The sequence below is a fragment of the Sciurus vulgaris genome, assembly GCF_902686455.1.
Source record: "Sciurus vulgaris genome assembly, chromosome: 2".
In the NCBI taxonomy this organism is placed as follows: Eukaryota; Metazoa; Chordata; class Mammalia; order Rodentia; family Sciuridae; genus Sciurus; species Sciurus vulgaris.
Genome location: NC_136462.1, coordinates 35,745,026 through 35,765,278, shown reverse-complemented (window position 1 = coordinate 35,765,278; position 20,253 = coordinate 35,745,026). Strand labels below are relative to the sequence as shown.

The window sequence follows — 20,253 nt, the reverse complement described above, 5'->3', positions numbered from 1 at the left end:
GAGAAGTGAAGAATGTGGTCCTATAACTTCTCCCTACTAAAATTAACGTATAATTGTTAGTCCAAGAAAGTCACCAACTGTTAGAATCACAGACTCCAATCAAGTGATGGGACATTACCAATTCCCCAAACTTCCATTTGGCAGCATTACTTTTGATAAAAGTTTTCCAAATAAAACAGAATTTTAGGAAATTAACTTTTTAAAACTTTTCTCTGTACCTACCTGCTTCTTATTGGCTGACTACCAACATATATAATCTATTTCTCTTTGCAGCTATACTCATTTATATAAACAAATGGATGGCATTGATTTATTCCATCTCTGATCATATACTTGATATTAGCATCTGCTTTGACTCTACTGTTCCTCTGTTGTAAATTTTGTGAAAATACTCCCAACTGTATAAATACATAAGACACAAAAAGATAACACAATGACAATGACTGAAAACACTTCCCTTTCCTCTTCTGGTTTAAAGGCACAAAAAGGAGGCCTCCATGGGACTGGGGTCAGCAAAGCCAAGTGGCCTGTTTTTTTTTTTTTTTTTTTTTTTAATATAACGCTATTTTTGCTATCCCTTTTACTGGTCTGAGAAATGGTAGGAAACTGACAGATCTTGATTTTTTTTTTTTTTTTAAATTTCTGCCCTCCCCCAAACCCCACAAACTTCTTAGAAGTGGTTTAGACTTGGGTAAATGTCTTAACAGCAGTGGCATGAGGTTGTTAGAGATAAGGCCAGGCCGTAATCCAGATTCAGTGAAGGATTTCCTGAAAGAATTCCAGTGTTGGTGCAATGAAGCCCTGCTCTTGAGCCAAGTCACTGTGACTCATGGGGTTCAGGGGAAGTTGCAATATGCCCCCCTGGAAGTAAAGGCTGGTTGGTTGGCAGGAACTACACTGTGAACAAAGAAAGTAGCTTAGTCCATGTTTTCACACGTCAGCCCTGCCAGAGCTTAGATTCTCTTAAGTAGTAGTAAATTTCAGAAGGAAAATATAAGCTGTGCAGGTCATATAAGGGTCATCTTATCCAATGATATTGCTAGATACTCTAGCAGTAACAAGAACAAAGGAAGTCTGGACAAATGCAAGGTGTTAACATGAGTCTGGCAGTGTGCTGGAATTAACTGGACACCACATAGGCTAGGCCAGAAAGTTTTGCTCTTTTTGTGCTTAAGGTTTTGGCCACCTTGAAGGAGAATCATTTTGGCAGGGAGCTCTATCTTCTGCTGCAATCTTCTTTGGGGTCCAGCTACCACAGTCAATCCATTGGGAGCCCCAGCAGGTCACAGCTGACATCCCATAGCCTTCTTGCTATAGTCTCATTACGAGCCTGGGCAGAGACCCATGCCACATGGCAGTCGCTGGAAGGGAAACAGAGAGGCAGGAAGCAAAGGGTTAAGAATGGAATCTGCTCTGTGCCTGGGATAAAGAATATGACAGGCAAATAGCCCAGGGATCTCATATCTTTCAGGACAGGACCACAGTATGTCCTATTTTCCAAGAAAATATGATTGCCATTTAGATCTTCTTATTAGTCACTCTCATCAGAATGTTTCATTTGGTCTTATGTTCTCCTTTCTTTGCATATATTTAACTCTAATATCACTGCCTACCTGACACCTGTGTATGTCCACCTTCTTTAAGTCCAAGGCCCTGGGCATATTACAAAGCTGAAATCCTGCTGCTTACATTGGTCACAGATGCTTGGAGTAATAAAATATTTCCTTATTCCTGAACTACCTGCAGTTATAACTGTATTATATATAAAAAAACTATATATGGTTATACATATATAATACAGTTATACACACACATATATATTTTAGTTGTAGATGGATACAATACCTTTCATTTATTTATTTTTATGTGGTGCTGAAGATCAAAACCAGTGCCTCACACATGCTAGGCAAGCACTCTACCACTGAGCCACAACCCCAGCCCAGTTTTTAAACTCATATGACAAATACAGTCAGATTAATAAACAACAAAGGAAGAAAAGGTGACAGCAGAAAAGAAAGGTACCAGGTGTGTCTTAGTCCTTTGTGTGTTGCTATGTGCTGATTAACCATAGACTGTTTAACTCATACAGAACTGAAATGTAATGGCTCATGATTATGGGGACTGGGAAGTTGAACTTCAAGGGGCTGGCATCTGGTGAAGGCCTTCTTGCTGCATCATGACATGGCAGAAGGCATCACATGGTGACAGCCCCAATTCATCCTGTTAAAGGTATTCACTCCCACTCCTGAAATAATGGTATTTAATCTTTCATGACCTAATCACCTCTGAAAGGCCCCACATCTCAACACTGCTATACTGGTGACTAAGTTTTTTTGTTTTTTTTTGTTTTTTTTTGGAACTGGGAATTGAACCCAGGGGCACTTAACCACTGAGCCAAATCCCCAACCCTTTTTATTTTTTATTTTGAGACAGGGTCTTGCTAAGTTGCTTGGAACCTTGCTAAATTGCTGAGGCTGGCCTCGAACTTGTGATCCTCCTGCCTCAGTCTCCCCAGATGCCAAGATTATAGGCATGCACCACTATGCCTGGCTTCCAAGCAAATTCTGAAGGTGAAAGGAGAATTGCCAAGTCTAAATTAACAACATGAAGCAAATTCCTAACACTATGTCCATTAACATATATGGCTTGATGTGGGCCATAGACAGCAGCAGGAACATCATTGTTATGGCTTGGATGTGAAGTATCCCCCAAATACTCACATGTGAGACAATGCAGGAAAGTTCAGAGGAGAAACAATTGGGTTGTAAAGAGTCTTAACCCAATCGGTGAATTAATCCTTGATGGGATTAATTGAAGTGGTAGGGTGTGGCTGGAGGAGGTGGGAATTGGGGCATTGGCTATGGGGTAAATATTTTGTATCTGGAGAGTGGAGTCTCTCTCTCTGCTTCCTGATCACCATGATGTAAGTTGCTTCCCTTTACCACCCTCTCCCGCCAGGATGTTCAGCCTCACCTTGAGCCCTGAGGAATGGAGCCAGCCTTCTATGAACTAAGACCTCTGAAACTGTGAGCCCTCAAATAAACCCTTTCCTCCTTTACAATTGTGCTGGTTGGGTCATTTAGTCCCAGCAGAGAAATAGCTGACTAAATCATCCTGGAACTTGTCTGGTCCTATTTCAGACATTAAATCAGAATCCCTATGGTCGAGGCCCAGGAATCTGTTTTCAACTAGTTCTTAAGATGATTCTCAGAACTAGCTAATCCTTGAGAAATATCACTTAAAAACACCTCCACACTGCCAGGTGTTGTGGTGGCACATGTCTAAAATTCCAGCTACCCCAGAGGCCGAGGCAGGAGCATCACAGGCTTGAAGCTAGCCTGGGCAACTGAATGAGATTCTGTCTCAAAAATTTTAAAAAGAGTTGGGGATATAGAAATGCTTGCCTAGCAAGCATGAGGTCTTGGGTTCAATCCCCAGTACCACAAAAATCAAACAAGAAAAAAACAACCAAAAAAAAAAAAAAAACCAACAAAATCCAAAAACCTACAAAACCTCACATTTATAAAACAAGCATTACATTACATTTCTTAAGTAGTATATCTACTTAAGAAAACTTAGAATATGACCAGCACACCCTGGCCTTTCTGAGTGAAAATAACATCACAGAGAACCACTCTCTGGAAACATTTGGTCTCTGGAAGCATCTTCCACCATCCTGTGTCTTCTACCCTTCTTAAGGTCACAGGGAAGAGCAAATGATACAATGGACACAAAGATACCTTGTAAACTATGATGTGCTATAAAAATTATTTAAGTCCTATAGTAAGAGCTATTTAAGTGTGGTTATGGTATCAGCATGGTTGCAGTGCTGATAATTCCATTGGGATTTTGTTAAGAATAAATATAGATAAAAGATTGGCTAATATCAAAAAGCAAGTTACTACAGAGTTACAGTAATCAAGATAGTATAGTACTGCCATAAGGACAAACAGATAAATGAATAGAACAAAATTAAATTAAATGTGCAGAAATAAACCCCTACCTTTATGGCCAATTGACTTCCAACAAGATTCCTGTTATGGATTTATTTATTTTATTTTTTTAATACAAGGGACTGAATCCAGGGGCACTTAATCACTGAGCCATATCACCAGTCCTTTTTTATATTGTATTTAGAGAGAGGTCTCCCTGAGTTGCTTAGGGCTTCATTAAGTTGCTGAGGCTTGTGATCCTCCTGCCTCGGCCTCCTGAACCTCTGGGATTATAGGTGTGTGCTACCACATCTGGCCTATGGATTGAATTTTGTCTCTCTAAAATCCATATATTGACACCCTAACCCCCAATATGACTGTTTTTGGAGATAGGGCCTTTAAGGAGATAATTAAGATTAAATGAGGCCATAAGTGGGGCCTAATCCAACAGGACTGGTATCCTTAGAAGAAGAGATGCTAGGACCATGTGTGCACACAGGAAAGGCCCTGTGAGGACACAGAGAGGGCAGCCGTTCGCAAGTCCGGAAGAAAGCTCTTATCAGAAAACAACCCTGATAGTACCTTTATCTTGGACAAGATCAAGTCTCCAGAATCGTGAAAAAATAAATGTTTAAGGCACCCAGTCTCTGGTTCTAGGACCCCCTGTGGGATGCTTAAGCCCCTTATATAAAATGGTGTCACATTTGCATGATAACCTACACACATCCTCCCATATAATTTTTTTTTGAGGGGAGTACTGGGGATTGAGCTCAGGGGCACTCAACCACCGCACCACTCCCATATACTTTAAATCATCTAAGATACTTATAATACCTAATGTAAATGCGATGTAGGTAGTTGTTACACCATGTTGTTTAAGGAATAATGTTAAGAAACAAACTCTGTACATGTTCAGTATATATACACTCCCCCCCCCCCCCCCCGAATACTGTCAATCCTCTTTTAGTTGAATTCACAGATGCAGAACCATGGATACACAGGGCTGACTATATTTTGTATTGGCAAACTGAGCAGACCGATACATCTACCAAGACAATTCAATGCAGAAAGAACAGTCTTTCCAACAAATGGTGCTGGGACTGCTGGATATCTATAAGGGAAGGAATGAAATTAAGACTCTACTTCATAACACATACAAAACATAAACTCAAAATGGATCACAGACAAACCTAAATGTAATGCTAAAACTATAAAACTGCAAAGAAAACATAGCATAGTAGCAAATCTTTGTGAATCTGGGTGAGGCAATGGTTTAGATATGACCACCAAAAGCCCAAGTGACAAAAGAAAAATGTAGAAAATTGGACTTTTTCAAAATTAAAAATTCATGTACTTCCAAGGATACTATTAAGAAAGTGAGGCTGGGATATAGTTCAGTGGTAGAGCACTTGTCACTGTGTGAGGCCTGAGTTCAATCCCCAGTCACACACACACACACACACACACACACACACACACACACACACACACAAGTGAAAAGACAACCCACAGAGTGAAAGAATACTTGCAAATCATATATTTGATAAAGGACTTGTATTTAGACTATAGAGTACTCTTGCAACTGAACAATAAAAAGACAATAATTTAAAAATGGGCAAAGGATTTGAATCAGATACTTCTCTAACATACGCACATATAAAAATACAATAAAGCACATGAAAAATGTTCCATATCATTAGCAGGAAAATGATAATGGCAAGACATACACTATGATGGTTAAAATCAAAAGGAAAGACAATAGTATGTATTGTCTGGGATATGGAGAAACTGGAACCTTCATATATGACCAATGGGAATGTAAAAGAATAGTTGCTTTGGAAAAGTCTGGCAACTCCTCAACTGTTAAACAAGAGTTGCCAGATGCCCCAAAATTCCACTTCTATATATTCAAGAGTAATATCCATACAAAAGTTTCTATAAGAATGTTCATAGCAGTAGTATTCAAATAGCGAAAAAGTGGAAACCTAAATGCCTATTGATTGACGAAAAGGTAAATAAACTGTCGTATATTCATATAATGAAATATTATTCAGCAATGCATGGAGTTGGGGTTGTAGCTCAGTGGAAGAGTGCTTGCCTAGCACAGGTGAGGCACTGGGTTTGCTTCTCAACACAACATAAAAATAAATCAAATAAGGGCATTGTGTCAATCTACAACTAAAAAAAATTTAAAAAGAAATAAGACCTGATGCATGTTTTGGTATAGATGAACCTTGAAAACATTGTGCTAAATGAAAGTCACAAAAGACCACATATCTTATGATTCCACTTTGTGAAATGTCCATTATAGACAAAACACCATAGACAGAAAGTAGATTAGTAGAAATAGGCAGAAAGAACAGCCAGTGCAAAGTTCCAAAGGTTTTAATTAAAACGGACTTTTATGTTCATTTCTAGTTAGTGGTCTACTTGGCTGCTATTGGATCTTCAACATGAAGTAAAATTAAGAATCTATTGCCTGGGTAAGGTTCTTCAAAAGTCAATTCCATAATTACTAAGTTATGAATTTGCAGCTGACTTTCTTTAAACCACTCAAGTCAAAACCAAGATAAAGGGTTTTTCTTCACATCTCCCAGGAAGAAGAATCCATTCACTCTTGGGAAACCACTCCAGTATACAAAACTGTATTTATCTATTTTCTTGAACTTCAGACCCATACTTCCAACTATCTGCTTCACATTTCTACTTGTATGTCTTGTAAGTAACACACACTCAACATATACAGAGCAAGATTTATTATGCCAGGGAAAACTGTCATTCTGACTAAATATCCATTCCATCTTCTTTTGGCAATTTCCTTCTATCCAATGCTTCCTCCCTGGAGACTGTATAGTGAGCAACCAAAACTAAAAGATTTCACCCTGGCAGCAGTGCCCCAGAAGGCTGGTTGGCCATTCTATCCTAAGCAGCTCTTCAGTCTTCCATTTGGATCTAGGGGCATCTCCAGCTCTACTACTGTAGAAAATTTCCTTCCTGCTTAAGTTAGTCAGAGTTCATGTCCACTCCTTTGGAATTCAAGAACCTTAAGTCACGCATTATTTTTCCATGCCAGCTATCTAAGATAATGTCATCATCAACCTCCTAGACACTCAGACTTGACACCCAGGCTACCAAATTGTCCCTTGTACTCACTCACTCACTCAGTGGCAAAAATTCTGCCTCTTCAGGGCCTCTGTCATGCAACCATCCTTTTAATTGTCAATACCCTAAATCAGGAACTCTACCTCTCACTGGGTTACTTATTCATTAAACAAATATTTTTCTAAAGCACAGATTAGATTCTGTCTCTATGGATATAACTTCTGTGGTTCTTCTGTAAGTCTGCACGATGGGCTTTTCATCATCTAATTACTTTTCTTTCTAATCTTAATAGAAATATCTAAAATATAAGATTACTTTAACATCTCTACAATATCAGGTTACTTTAACATGGTCATGAAAGTAGATAAAAATGTTAAAAATCCAATCTTTATGTGATGTCTGATATTTTTCTTCAAAGTAATATGGAAAGGGTAAAGGATAGGGAAGGACTGGCCTGGTTTAATGACAGTTGAGGCTGGATGATGGGTATATTTGAGTTCAATATGCTATTTGATTTTCAAAAGTCTCTACAATGAAATTTTAAAAATCTTTACTTATTCAAGAAGGAAATCCATATGTACTATTTCAATTCTGAAGACAATGAGAAAAACAGATTCAAATTTTTTAATGTAAGAAATATAGAACTGAGTCCAAAAAGGAATAAAGAAAATTTGACTGACATAACAAAAGATAGAAAGAAATGAAACGGAAAGCACAATTATCAGAATAAGAGAGGAAAATCAAACCTAACAGGCATCACAAAAAATGTGAACAGGTTATATTAGACAAAATGCTTTTTAAAAAGTCTACAACCTACCAGATAAATTCAAATAATTTCCTTTGAGAAATAAAATCTCATCTTCAAAAACAGAAACACTCATACCTGAAGTGATTCCCACTTAGAATCTCAAGACCTTCTGTTATGGCACAGTACAGGCTGGTCTGGGCTCCCTGCTGAGGAGTCTTGATGAAGAAGGAGAAAAGCCACCACATCCATCTCATGAAAGATGAGTGCCGAACCAATTCTGATTTGACGGTGCCAGGATGTACAGAATATGTGGTGACGCCAGAGCCTGTAGTGGATGCATGTAAAGAGGGGAAGACAGGACTCGATTTTACCAAACATCCAAAACAAGCAAACGATGGGAAGAAACTTGTGACCCCACAAGTGAACCCTCTGCCCATGGTAACATCGTAAGCACTACTCACAGTTAATTTACACTTCCATTTCACAGATTAAGAAGTTAAGGCTCTGAGAGGTTATTAACTGTTTCAGTGTAGCAGAACCAGGACTCAACCTCTTAGGAACACTTTACATTGTTGACCCTCTCTTTCTATAAGTCCTCTTTTTTACTGGCTCCCATGACCCACACCTCTTCTGGTCTTCTTAACCCTTCCAGCTGCTTTGTCTCAGTTTCCTGGACATCCCTGGTTATCATTTTCTACCCAAATGTTAAGTTGGAATTCTCATGGCTCACTAGACTCCCTCTCTGTAATTTTATAGTGCTCACACTTTGCATCCACAGCCCAAACTGTTTCTTTGAATTCTACAGTGACTATGTGAGAGAGCATAACAAGGTGGTGAAGAGCATGGACTTTGTAGGCAGAATGCCCAGTTTCATCTCCCAGCTCCCTTCCTTAGTTGTGTAACCATTGACAAGCTTCTGTTTTTGTGACTCACTTTCTCATCTCTAAAATGGGGCTAATCATGATACCTACACCTCACAGGGTTGTTCTGAGGATTAGATAAGCTCACATATGTAAAAGAGCTTAGAATAGTCCCTTGTGTATGGGAAGTGCTAAATGACACTTCTGCACATGCTATTTTGGGTTCCCAACCCTGTCTGGGAATCTTGAGACCAAAAATGTTTCAAATTTCTTCTGATTTTAGCAGAATATGAGATATACCCATATCTTGCCAATTGTCTAATCTCCCTAGTGTAGTTGAGGTTTTGCTACCAAATGAGTGAAAAGAGCTGTGGATTTCACTAATTGAGATAAAGCACATATTTTCAACTGCCTATTCCAGTCTTCGCTAGATAACCCATCATAATGCAGATTCAGAGGTTCAAAAGCAACTTCCACTTTTAAGTCCAAACCTGGTTGCTGCCATGTCCCCTAAATGCCCAAATTGGCATCTAGGAGCAGCTCCTGATGATCCCCACTTCACCATGCCAACAAAGCTCTGTGGTTTTACATATGCATTTACATATGCTTGTCATACACAAGGAACTGCATTTCTAACATGGTATCTTGGCAGTTTTTCCATGTGGTAGATATTTACTCACATTCATTTTGTTGGCTGTATTACATTTAATATAGCTGCACCTTAGGTTCATTATCCATTTTCTTTTTTAAATTTTTTTAGTTGTCAATGGACCTTTATTTTATTTATTGATATGTGATACTGAGAACCAAACCCACAATCTCTGTGGTTTCTGCATCCTAACTCTCTCGGAGCGTCTACCACGCTCCACTTCCACCACCCTCATCAAAGTCACCTTCATTCTCACCTTAACCACTGACACTGCTTGCTGCACCTACTCCTGCCATTTCTAAAAGGCTTTAATTTCAAAGGTTTTCCAGTGCTCTTCAAATAAACGCTAACATTCAAACTGTGTCCTCTATCTACCTCTCAGTTTTAGCCCAATCCTGTATTCTAACCATCATGGCCTTCTCTGTTTCTCAAACCAAGCCCATACTTTATTCATCTTCTTCCTTCTGGCTGGAATGTTCCCCAGCCTCCTCACCCCACCTGCACCTACCACCCATTTAATTTCTAATCATCCTTCAGGGTTCAGACTGCAACTTACTTTCTCAGAGAATCTTTCTTAAACCCTTAGACTGAATAAGGTCCTTGCCAGCTCTCAATCCATTATAAGTCCTTGTACTTTTCCATTATAACATTATTGCAATTAAAATTAAACTGCAGAAACAAAAAGGAAACAATCTTTATGTTGTTAAGAAAATGGATGAACAGGGCTGGGGTTGTGGCTCAATGGTAGAGCACTTGCCTGGCATGTGTGAGGCACTGGGTTCGATTCTCAGCATCACATATAAATAAATAAAATAAAGGTCCATTAACAACTAAAAGAAATTTAAAAAGAAAAAAGAAAATGGATAAATAAACTAAGTACAGCTTTATTAAATGTAATACAGCCAATGAAATGAATGTGAGTAAATATCTACCACATGGAAAAACTGCCAAGATACCATGTTAGAAATGCAGTTCCTTGTGTATGACAAGCAAATGCACAGGAAGATGACTGGAAATAAGCACAATAGGTTGTTGACGGCAGTCACTTGAGGGGAGAAAACTGGGAGGGGAAGAAAGTGGAATAAATAAAGAGGGCTTTCATTTTTAATTCTGTATACCACCATACTATTTGAACTTTTTACAGCAAAAATTATTGATGTATTACAACAAACGTACAAACGTACAAACACTTACCCAATAAGTGTTTGCCTCATCTCTCTCCATTAGATGTAAAACAAATCAAGAAAGAGCCTACACCTGTCTTGTCCCCCACCTCATCCCTAGTCCCCTAAATAGGGCACGGAATGCCACTGGCATGGAGTACAGGTCGGCAGAATGGTTGGATGAATCAATCTGTCACACCAGGGTTCTTACTCTTCACCACAGCTATTTTCCACCTAATCCAAGAAAACGGTCAGGTTTACTAATTCTCATCCTGGATCCATCTCTAGGCTGCCCTAGCTCCCTGACTTACCCATTGGATAGTTCTCATCATGCAATTATCCTCATCTATCCTGAATTAATAAAGGATGTCATGCCCTGGGCACAGACTGGGCATATGGATTGAGGGGACTGCCAACTTTCTTTCTCTCATCTCATGACTGATCATGAGATACGATGATCCTGTTCCAACAGTGGGGATCCTGTGCTTAATTCCTTGAACCTGAATTCTGCCTGCCTCAATTCCTACGCATTGCCCTTTTAGATTGATATTTCCTTTATCTTTGTTGGAAATCCCAAGTAGAACACACTAAGAACTTCTGTTTACTTGTGACTGGAGATTCCTCTTCACAAGCATACTATCCCTCTTATTTGATGCCTCCTCCAGAATCCCAGCACATGTTTTATTCTAATGGCTGCATCTAGTGCCAGTTCAGTTCCCTCCATGCTACTCAGTCTCACTAAGAGTAAAAAGAATTCTGACTTGTTCATGAGCCTGAATTACGACAATAATCTGGGGAGCAATCTCATTGTACATATGCGGAAATAAATTTTGAAAAGTTAAGTAATTTGCTTCAGCTCACACAATAAGTAGTGGAGCCTTCAGAATCAAAGTAAGAATCTTCCTGTTCCCAACTGGCCACCTTCAATATTCAGTGGGCTATTTACTAAAATCATCTCCATTTAGAGTCATGGAAGCAGGTCCTATGTCCAGGTGACAGGCTCTAGAAAACATTTTCCATTCTTGTGGCATTTAGCTACCTCCCACTGACTTATGTCTCCACATTAATTTCTTCCAAGCCCACCTTTCAGTCTCCTGGCCAGTTCCTGGGTGAAAAGAATGTTGGCTAACTTGCTGTGACAATAGGCTAGAGCTGCATTGTAGAATTTCTCGCCCTGCAGGTTATGGAAGTGGATCCTTCCCAGGTGATGTGCCAAGGAAGACACATTTACTACCCTTGATGGGGCTGATTCCTTCAGTCTCTCTAGGAGCAGATGGGTCAGGAGAAAGTGACCTGTTGAGAAAAACTAGGATTAACAGAGTTCAAGGCCAGGGTGAGGAGCAGAGGTAAGCAGGGCTCAGCTATGGGAGACAGAGAATTCAGGAATGAGGCCTTTCACCTCAACTTTACACTCTCAACTACACAAGTCCAGTGAGGGTTATTTAAGGAAATAGAAACAGCCAAAGTCATAGATACTCTTATAGGAGGTGGGTCTGACTATGTCACCATGAAATCCTGTCTTGTTCCAATGGTGGTAGCCTCTCCCTGATACCAGCCACAGGATCACTTCTAAGAAGCAACACAGGCTCTAATCCAATTAGGCCATTGGAAAATATCCCCAAGGTAAACCAAATCTGGACTACAGAGTAAAAAGTGGGCAGAACCTGAGGCAGGCCTCAGCTTCAGGCTGGTCTAAACTATAATACTCATATGGTCTATTATGGCCCTGAGCTCCAATCACACCACAAAGAAGGCTCAGTCTGACCCCTAATTTTTCCAAGGAGAACTTTAGATTTCTTCTAGTGTTATGATAAGGCCAGATCACCTACCCAAGTGGTTGACTCCCATGTGCATCTCGAAGCCATCTGCTGTCTTAGAGTAGGGACACATCATCACTCCTGCATTGTTGATCAAAATGTGGAGGTGCTTTTCCTCTGCAGGAAGAGAAGATGGAGCATGAACATGGCCAGCCACAGCTGTTACCTTTGACACACGCCTCACAGCCCAGGCTTTGAAAGTTGGGGTGCAGGACTTCAATCTTCCCTCCATTTCCCCTTCACTGCATTGTTTTTCATTGTAAGAACTTAGTTGAATCCTGCCTCCTTCTACAACAGGGCAAAATACCTATAATCCCAGCTACTCAGGAGTCTGAGGCAGGAAGATCAAAATACATCACTGAATAGCCTTCCCAATATTTCCAGTTGAGAAGCCACCTACTCACTGCCTTTGGGAAGTATTCTGTCCACCTCTCTCAATCAAAAGATTTCCCAAGGTGAATGGGAAGATTCCAAAGCAAGAGAAAAAAGGACGTTCTATATGCTACCCCTACCTCTGGGATTCAGGTCCCAAAAGAAACTTGCCAACTCTCTTTAGGGGTCCATTTCCTTATGTGGTTTAAGTTCATAAAAGTGGAAGTTATTTTCCCTGGGAGACCTAGATCCCTGGGCAATAAGGAGGAATATGCTTGGATTTGCTTTTCATGAGATCTACAGTTTTGTTTTTCAATATTGGGGATTGAACCCAGGGCCTCACACATGCTAGGTAATGCTCTACCACTGAGCTACATCCAAAGCCCTTTTAAAATTTCTATTATGAGATAGGTTCTCTAAATTATCCAGACTGGCTCCAAATTTGTGATCTTCCTGCCTCAGACTCCTGAGTAGCTGGGATTATAGGTGTGTACCACCACGCCTGGAACCTACTATAGGTTTTTATGTTAATTTCTCAGCTCAAGAGTCTGGCACCAAAAAAAAATTTTTTTTTAATATTTATGGACTTTTATTTTATTTATTTATTTTTATGTGGTGCTGAGAATCAAACCCAGGGCCTCACACATGCTAGGCAAGTACTCTATCACTGAGCCATAACCTCAGCCCCCAAAAATATTTCTTTTAATTAAAAAATAAAGATCCTACACCATTTGGTGGTATGATTCAGACCCCAAAGATGATACCAGTTTGGGGTTTTAGTTTCTTGCAGATGACTGTTCATCCATGTCCTGAGGAGATGGAAAGGTTCTTTGTCCTGTCCCTGAGCTGGTAGTCAGGGTTTCGTTGTTTATCTAACCCCTTTACCAGGGACCAGATGGTCCTTTGTGAATCTCAACCTTATATATGGTGTTCCAGCTCTTGAAAACCTGAGGTCTCATCTCCTGTCCTTGTTTGGGTGTTTAAACCAACAAGGGTCTAGATCTTAAAAAGCCCCTACACAAGTTCTGATACTCCCATGAGATTTTGACCTTGGCTCTTGCTCACTGCTATGGTTGCCTTTTTGTTTCTACCTTCTAAGATGTTCCTTGGGCATAAATCACATCCCAATGATCGCATGAGTTCAGTTATGTATTGAAAGTTTTGGCTATATTTTATCCACTATTTCTATGTATTAGAGGGAGAGGGATCGTTCCCCTTTAGCTTAGTCTGCTATGTTGATCATAAGACCTGCAACATAGTCAATGGTTCCACACTTACGTGCTAAGAAGTCCTTAGCAAAGGCTCGAATAGACTTTGTATCAGACAGGTCCAGTTTCCGCACCAACACCTCCTGGTTCCCTGTCATGGCTTGGATCTCACTGGCCACCAATTCCCCCTTTTGCACATCCCGGCAAGCTAAATACACACGAGCTCCTATCAAACAACATATGAAAGAAACTGTCAGTTCAGTTTTTTTTTTTTTTGATTGGGTGTTGTACATTAATACTGATATTAATGTTGTGATATTAATATTGTTTTCTCCTGGTTTTTTAAAAACAGGAATTTTTATCCCTACCTTATAAGAGACGTATTTAAAGCAAATCAAGAAAGGAAAATAGATCAATAATATCTGTTAAATGTCCATTATAAGCAGAACATCACACTAGGTTCAGACTAGCAAATCAATGGGTATTTGGAGTGTTCTTGAATTCTAGGACTAGGAAGAAATAAGGAGAATGATTCACTGTGAGAACTAAAACTTCAGTAGCAGTAGGGAATTGAGAGCAGATGAACTTGCCTCTTTGAGCGAGCTCTTTGGCTGTTTCCTTCCCAATGCCTGTGTTAGCTCCAGTGACTACAGCTACCTTCCCAGGAAGCTGGACAGTAGATGTGCACACCCCACTAGACAGCATTTTCCTGTAGACAGAGGAGGAGAGCTTATCAGTTCTTCATTGTCTCATCTCTGCAGAAGATTCCTCAACTCACAATATCTTCAAATCCCAAGGCTAAGGTTTGCTTTAGGTTCTTCCAATTATGTCCTTTTACACATTTAAGGGAAATTGGTGGAAAGAAAACAATCTGCATTTGTACAAGGAATAAAGCTTTTCAAAATTTAGAGCTGCTCCCCACAGCACAAGAACTGGATGAATGTTTGATTAGCCAAGCACCTGACTATAGTTTGAGCTTCCCAGGAGGTACTTTTGGCTTAGAAAATCACAAGACCCAGTCAAGAAGAGGAAAGAACTTGTCTCTGCATGTCACTCTGCCCACAACTGACATTTTATAGTCTTGAGAAATGATTAATCAATTTGAAGAGTTAAAATTATGAAAGCTTATGAATCTAGAACAAAACAAGAAAAAAGTCACACTCACATACATTTGCACACATGAAAATAAGACAGGGACTGGGATGTAGCTCAGTGACATCTGCTTAGCATGAAGCCATTGAAGCCATGGGTTCAAACCCATGAAGAGGAATGAACACACACACACACACACACACACACACACACACACACACACAAACTCTCTCTCTCTCTCTTTCTCTCTCTCTCTCACACACACATACACACACCCACACACACCCACAGAGTTAAGTAAGTAAGTATAAAGGGGAATGGGGATTCAAGTCTTCATTTGTCTAATTACAGTCCTTGCTCCTCAGTACTACACTGTACTGCCTTTCTAACTAAACAAATGCACAAATTCATTTTGGCAGTCCGCAGATTCTTCTTTTCTCTCCTTTACAATCTTGGGACTAAAATAGTCAGATGACTAGGAGGTGAATTTTTGAAGAGCATTTCAGTCTTTTTCATTGAACTTGGAATTGCAAAGTACTCCTAGCCACTAAAGCTATCTGCTTAGTGCAAATAAGCTGAAAAGGAGGTGAACTAACTCGTGGTACCCATGAACTGATGCCTCCTTCCTCAAAGAACATGCCCCTGCCCTGTTTTCCACAACCCTTCAGCTTGAGCTACAACAGTGACACATTGTTGGGGGCTGTGCTTGGCTCCTTCTTCTCCTTAAACAGCAGAAATGAAAGAGAAAATCAACTATAAAAGTCCAGCTCTAGCGTGGCTCTCATGACCTAGCTAGGTTGGAGATAAAGCCTGAAGTATATTCTTTCTCAGAAAATATCACCTCACTTAAATATTTTTTCTGAGAAAGATATTCCCAGTGAAAAGATCATTAGGAACTATTTTGACTATCTCAACTTTTCGCTGAGATTCTATGTGCATAAGTAGATGTGGTAAAGACATAAAAAATTCATGTTTTCATTTCAGTATGATCACCCGTGTGTGCTTAGAGATAAGAGCAGTGAGTGTTCAAGATGGAGAAAAAACACAACCGGAAGAGGGTCACCAAGGAGGGAAAGTAAATAAAAAGACTAAGAGAGAGGTAGCGAGGTAGAGAAGCAGGCAGGTGAGCCTTGAAAGATCAATCTTACTATGGTAAGATATGACTGAGTGAGATCTGACACTGCTTCAATTTCCATTGGAACTATGATCACGCTCCCTGGGGAAGGTGTGTGTCTCTTCAGTCACTGGTCCACCGTCACTACTGGTGACTGAATCAGAACCAATCAGCAGGCTGCCTGTTGTGCAGTCCACTGCTTATTCTCTGGGGCCCGGGGCCAGACTCGGCTGGTATGTGAACAGGTCCAGAGACCGTCCCCCGGCACTCTCCTTGTCCTCCCCCTCGTTGCCCCTCAGCGTCTAATGCGGATCCCCCATGCCCTTGCTTCGAAGGCAGGGTAGGGTGCATAAAGACTCTCTTCATTTCTCTCCTTTACATCCGCTTCAAGAAAGTGCGAATCTAACAGTAACGAGAGCACATGCAATGGGGCCATGGAGCAAAAGGTGGAATCGTTCTTTGTTCCTCAAAGGCTAGAAGCAGGGAGCTAGATAGTGATGGTGCAAGACGTGGGAGTTAAGGGGGAAACTGAATTGGAGGTCATATCCCATTCCAGGGTCTGAAATCTGCCAAGCTGCAAACCAGCGTTTGAGGTAGCCTTGCCCTCGGGGTTCCCTGAAGCTGGACGAAAAGCGGGGTCAGGAAAAGCAAAGCAGGATGCTCAGAATGGTTCGTGATCGCCTGTGGTATCGGATCTCGCTCTTCCCACATCCAACACACCTGGACCTGGCCTGCAACCCACTGAACTCCGGCTCTAAGGCCATTTTGGGGACCCCCCTAGAGGAGTTTTCCTAGTCCTTCTTTTTGGAGAAAAGAGCTTCAGTGAGAATTCGTGTCCCTCCCGTGAAGACTTTGCAAGAGAAGACAACACAATTGCACAGACCTGATTTGGGGCGCAGCCACGTACAGGAGAAAGGGAAGAAGGAAGAACAGGATCAGGAGTACAACCATCTCTGCCGGCGCAGCTGCAGCGGAGGGAGATGCCCCAGCGCTGCTGAAGTACTATGGCTTCTCTTCCTAGACACGCCCTATTTCAATTGCAACAAGCCCTGAAGCAAAGCCCTCTGGGAAATGTAGTCCAGGGCTTGAGAGCCGACAAGCTGGGAGCTGCTCCCAGCCTCGGGAATCTGAACCACCTGCCAGGTATCTCCAATTGTCTAAATCCTCTGGGATCATCCAACCAGCTCTCCCACAGCCCTCTGGCCATTCCTTGTGATATTTCCCCAGTTCTCTGTCTCCCGGGACCCAAGTCCAGTTCAGTTTTCCCTGAGCATTGTTGGCAGTTACCTCATTGTCTTGGCTGGAGAACAAGCATCATCCGCGTCCCGCAAGTGTTTTAAGGCCCATTACACAGAGGAGCCGTTGGAGTCTGACAGTTGGTGAGATGGAAGCAGTGCGAACCCTTGCAGGGATTCCTTCTTCTAGTGGAGGGAAAGCAACTATTGGTCCTCGAAGTCATTCCCTGGAGAATCACTTTATTGTGTCTATTTTGAATTATAATGGTAACTATTATAACTTTCCTAATGTTCGAGTGTTAATTAATAATAAAATATAGTTTTCTGATAACGTGTCACTTTATATACTTATTCCCAAGGTAGCAGTAAATTTCTGATTGACACAGTTAATTTTACCAGTTTAAGAAAGTATTTAATCCTGCCTTGAATTAAGGGCATGCATATGTTCTCTGGGAAGAGGCAAGCTCCCTGCTTAATAGTTTCTTTGTGTGTGTGTGTGGGGGGGGGGATACTGGGGATCCAACCGGGTTGCTTTAACACTGAGCTACATTCCAGTCCTTTTTATTTTTTATTTTGAGACAGGGTCTCACGAAATTGCTTAGGGCTTCGCTAATTTGCTGAGGCTCTTTTGAACTCGAGATCCTTCTGCTGCAGTCTCCGGAGCCTCTTGGATTACAGGTGTAATGTAACCGTGCCTGGCTACGTGTTTTGTTTCTTATTCATTCACTAATTCATTTGACAGATATTTATGGTATTTCTACAGTATATTAGGCACTGCACTGAAGTCCACAGGGAGCCAGGCAGACATGACCTTTGTCCTTTTCAGAGGTTGGAAACTGTAAGGGAAAACCTTAAAGGGATCTCAGCAACTAAATCATAGTGTAGGTTATGAGGAAAAATTGAGCTGAGAGCTTATAGGACAGAGGCCTCTCAGTCCAGAGATAGCAAGGGCTTCTTTGAGAAAATAACATTTGAGCTGAGGCCAGAGGCAAGGTCAAGAGTTAATGGGCAAGTAACACTTTACCAAGAATGCTCTGAGTAGAGAAAGAGCCTGAGGGATTAGAGTCCTGGAGAGCAAGGTCCACTAGAACAACAGAAAACATTGGTCTAGCCGGGGCCTTAGAGGCAAGGGGAAAGCCAGAAATGGCAATAACTGCCAATGCTGATATAGTGTTTATCATATGCCAGGTCATGTCCGAATGCTTTATACTTGTTAACTCTCTAAATTCCCATAAAATGAAGTAGGTACTACAACATCCCCCACTTTACAGACAAGGAAACTAAGGCTTGGTGAAGTTAATTAGTTTAGGTGATAGCAGGATTAGCAGAGCTGGGATTCAGGGCAGTTCATATCCGGGCTCTTAACTCTTGAGACTTATTACCAAAATTTCAAAGTGGAAACTTTCTCCCCATACCTGTGCACATTTACATACCCACACAAAATTTCAGGTGGTTTATCAACACAATAGAGTCATTCGCAGAATCCAGATTAAACACAATTGGTTAAACCATCTTGGGTAGTGTGCATGCCTGTAATCTCAGCATTTAGGAGGCTGAGACAGGATTGCAAATTCAAAGCCAGCTCAGCAACTTAGTGAGTCCCTAAGCAATTTAGCAAGACCCTGTCTCAAGATAAAAAAAATAGAAAGGGTTGGGGATGTGGCTAAGTGGTTAAGTGCCCCTGGATTTGAACCCTGGGACCAATTAAAATAAAAATAAAATTGTAACAGTGGTCCACCTTATGCTTTGAAGATAGCCCTTGCTGCTCTGCCACTGCAACTTATTTTAAAAATGGACAAGTTTCTTTCTCTTCCTCTCTCCCTGCTCCTCCTCCCTAATCTCTCCCCCTCTCTGATCTCAGGAAAAACTGGATTACCTTTCTTTCCTAGGCAGAGTTATCTGTCTTTGAGAATACACCCACCACAGGAACAGAGTAATTCAGTCTTTGGGGATGGCACCAGAAGATCTCAGAAATTACTCTCTTCCACATTAACAAGTGAATTACAACTCCAGACAGAGAACTTGTGGAATACAGCCTTTGAGTAACCTCTTTAAAAAGCCCCTGTTTCCTGATGGGCGAAATCACAGCCTCTGGGACAGGAGTCCCCTGTGTTTCTTCTTTGCTAGCAAACAATAAAACTTCCTTTCCCTTTTTCTCAAAACTGCATCCTTGTTATTGGATTGGCATCGGGCTGAGGATATAGCTCAGTTGGTAGAGTGTTTGCCTTGCATGAACAAGGCCCTGGGTTCAATCTCCAGCATCACATGCAAAATGGATTGGCATCAGGGACAAGAATTGAGCTTTTGGTGATAGTTGGAGTGTGAAAGCAGTCATAGTTAATACATAAACAAATGAACATGGCTGTGTTCCAATAAAGCTTTATTTATATATATAAAAAAAGAAACAGGCAGTGGGCTGTCTTTGTCCCATGAGTCATTGCTTGCCAACCTGTGGGCGAATAAGAAGGAAAGAATTTTAAAGAAAATAAAAAGAACATCTATAATAATGAAAAATTATCTCATACATAATATAATAACCACTGCCTGTGGCTGAGATATAGCTCCCAAGAAGGAGAGCCCTTCCACTCCTGGGCTGAGGCCCAGATCTTGCTGGAGAGGGCACAGGTGTTCTTGCACAGTGTCTAATTGGGGTCCAGGTCCTGGGTGTCCTGAACAAATAATCAAGCAAGACAAATACAAATAACAGGCAAAGTACAGATTTATTGAACATGAAAGTGGAAGTAGCACTCCGTAAGGTAGAGCGGAGTGGGTGGAGCAAGAGAGAGAAGCTCAAGACCCTGATGTCTGAAAATTAGTGTCTTATATGCTGAGCTGTGAGGTGCTTTCTTTTCTATATGGACCCGATTGAAGACTTTACCCTGTTTGCTCCCATTGGTTACTTTAGAAAACCTAATTAGAATACTGCCCAGTTTACCCCCATTGGGCATTTTAGAATACCTA

The 20,253-nt window shown here is 41.0% G+C and overlaps 1 protein-coding gene across 1 annotated transcript; it reads right to left on the bottom strand.

Annotated features, from left to right (window-relative positions):
• Window positions 1–557: 557 nt before the first annotated feature.
• Window positions 558–17,096, bottom strand: RDH11 (retinol dehydrogenase 11). The gene is made up of 7 exons (XM_079127201.1): window positions 16,941–17,096; window positions 14,442–14,560; window positions 13,922–14,077; window positions 12,284–12,388; window positions 11,538–11,747; window positions 7,918–8,107; window positions 558–1,361 (listed from the first exon to the last, which is right to left on the bottom strand). The coding sequence occupies exons 1-7, from the start codon at window positions 17,006–17,008 to the stop codon at window positions 1,259–1,261; spliced, it is 951 nt and encodes a 316-aa protein (XP_078983327.1). The 5' UTR covers window positions 17,009–17,096; the 3' UTR covers window positions 558–1,258.
• Between the last annotated feature and the right edge of the window lie 3,157 nt (window positions 17,097–20,253).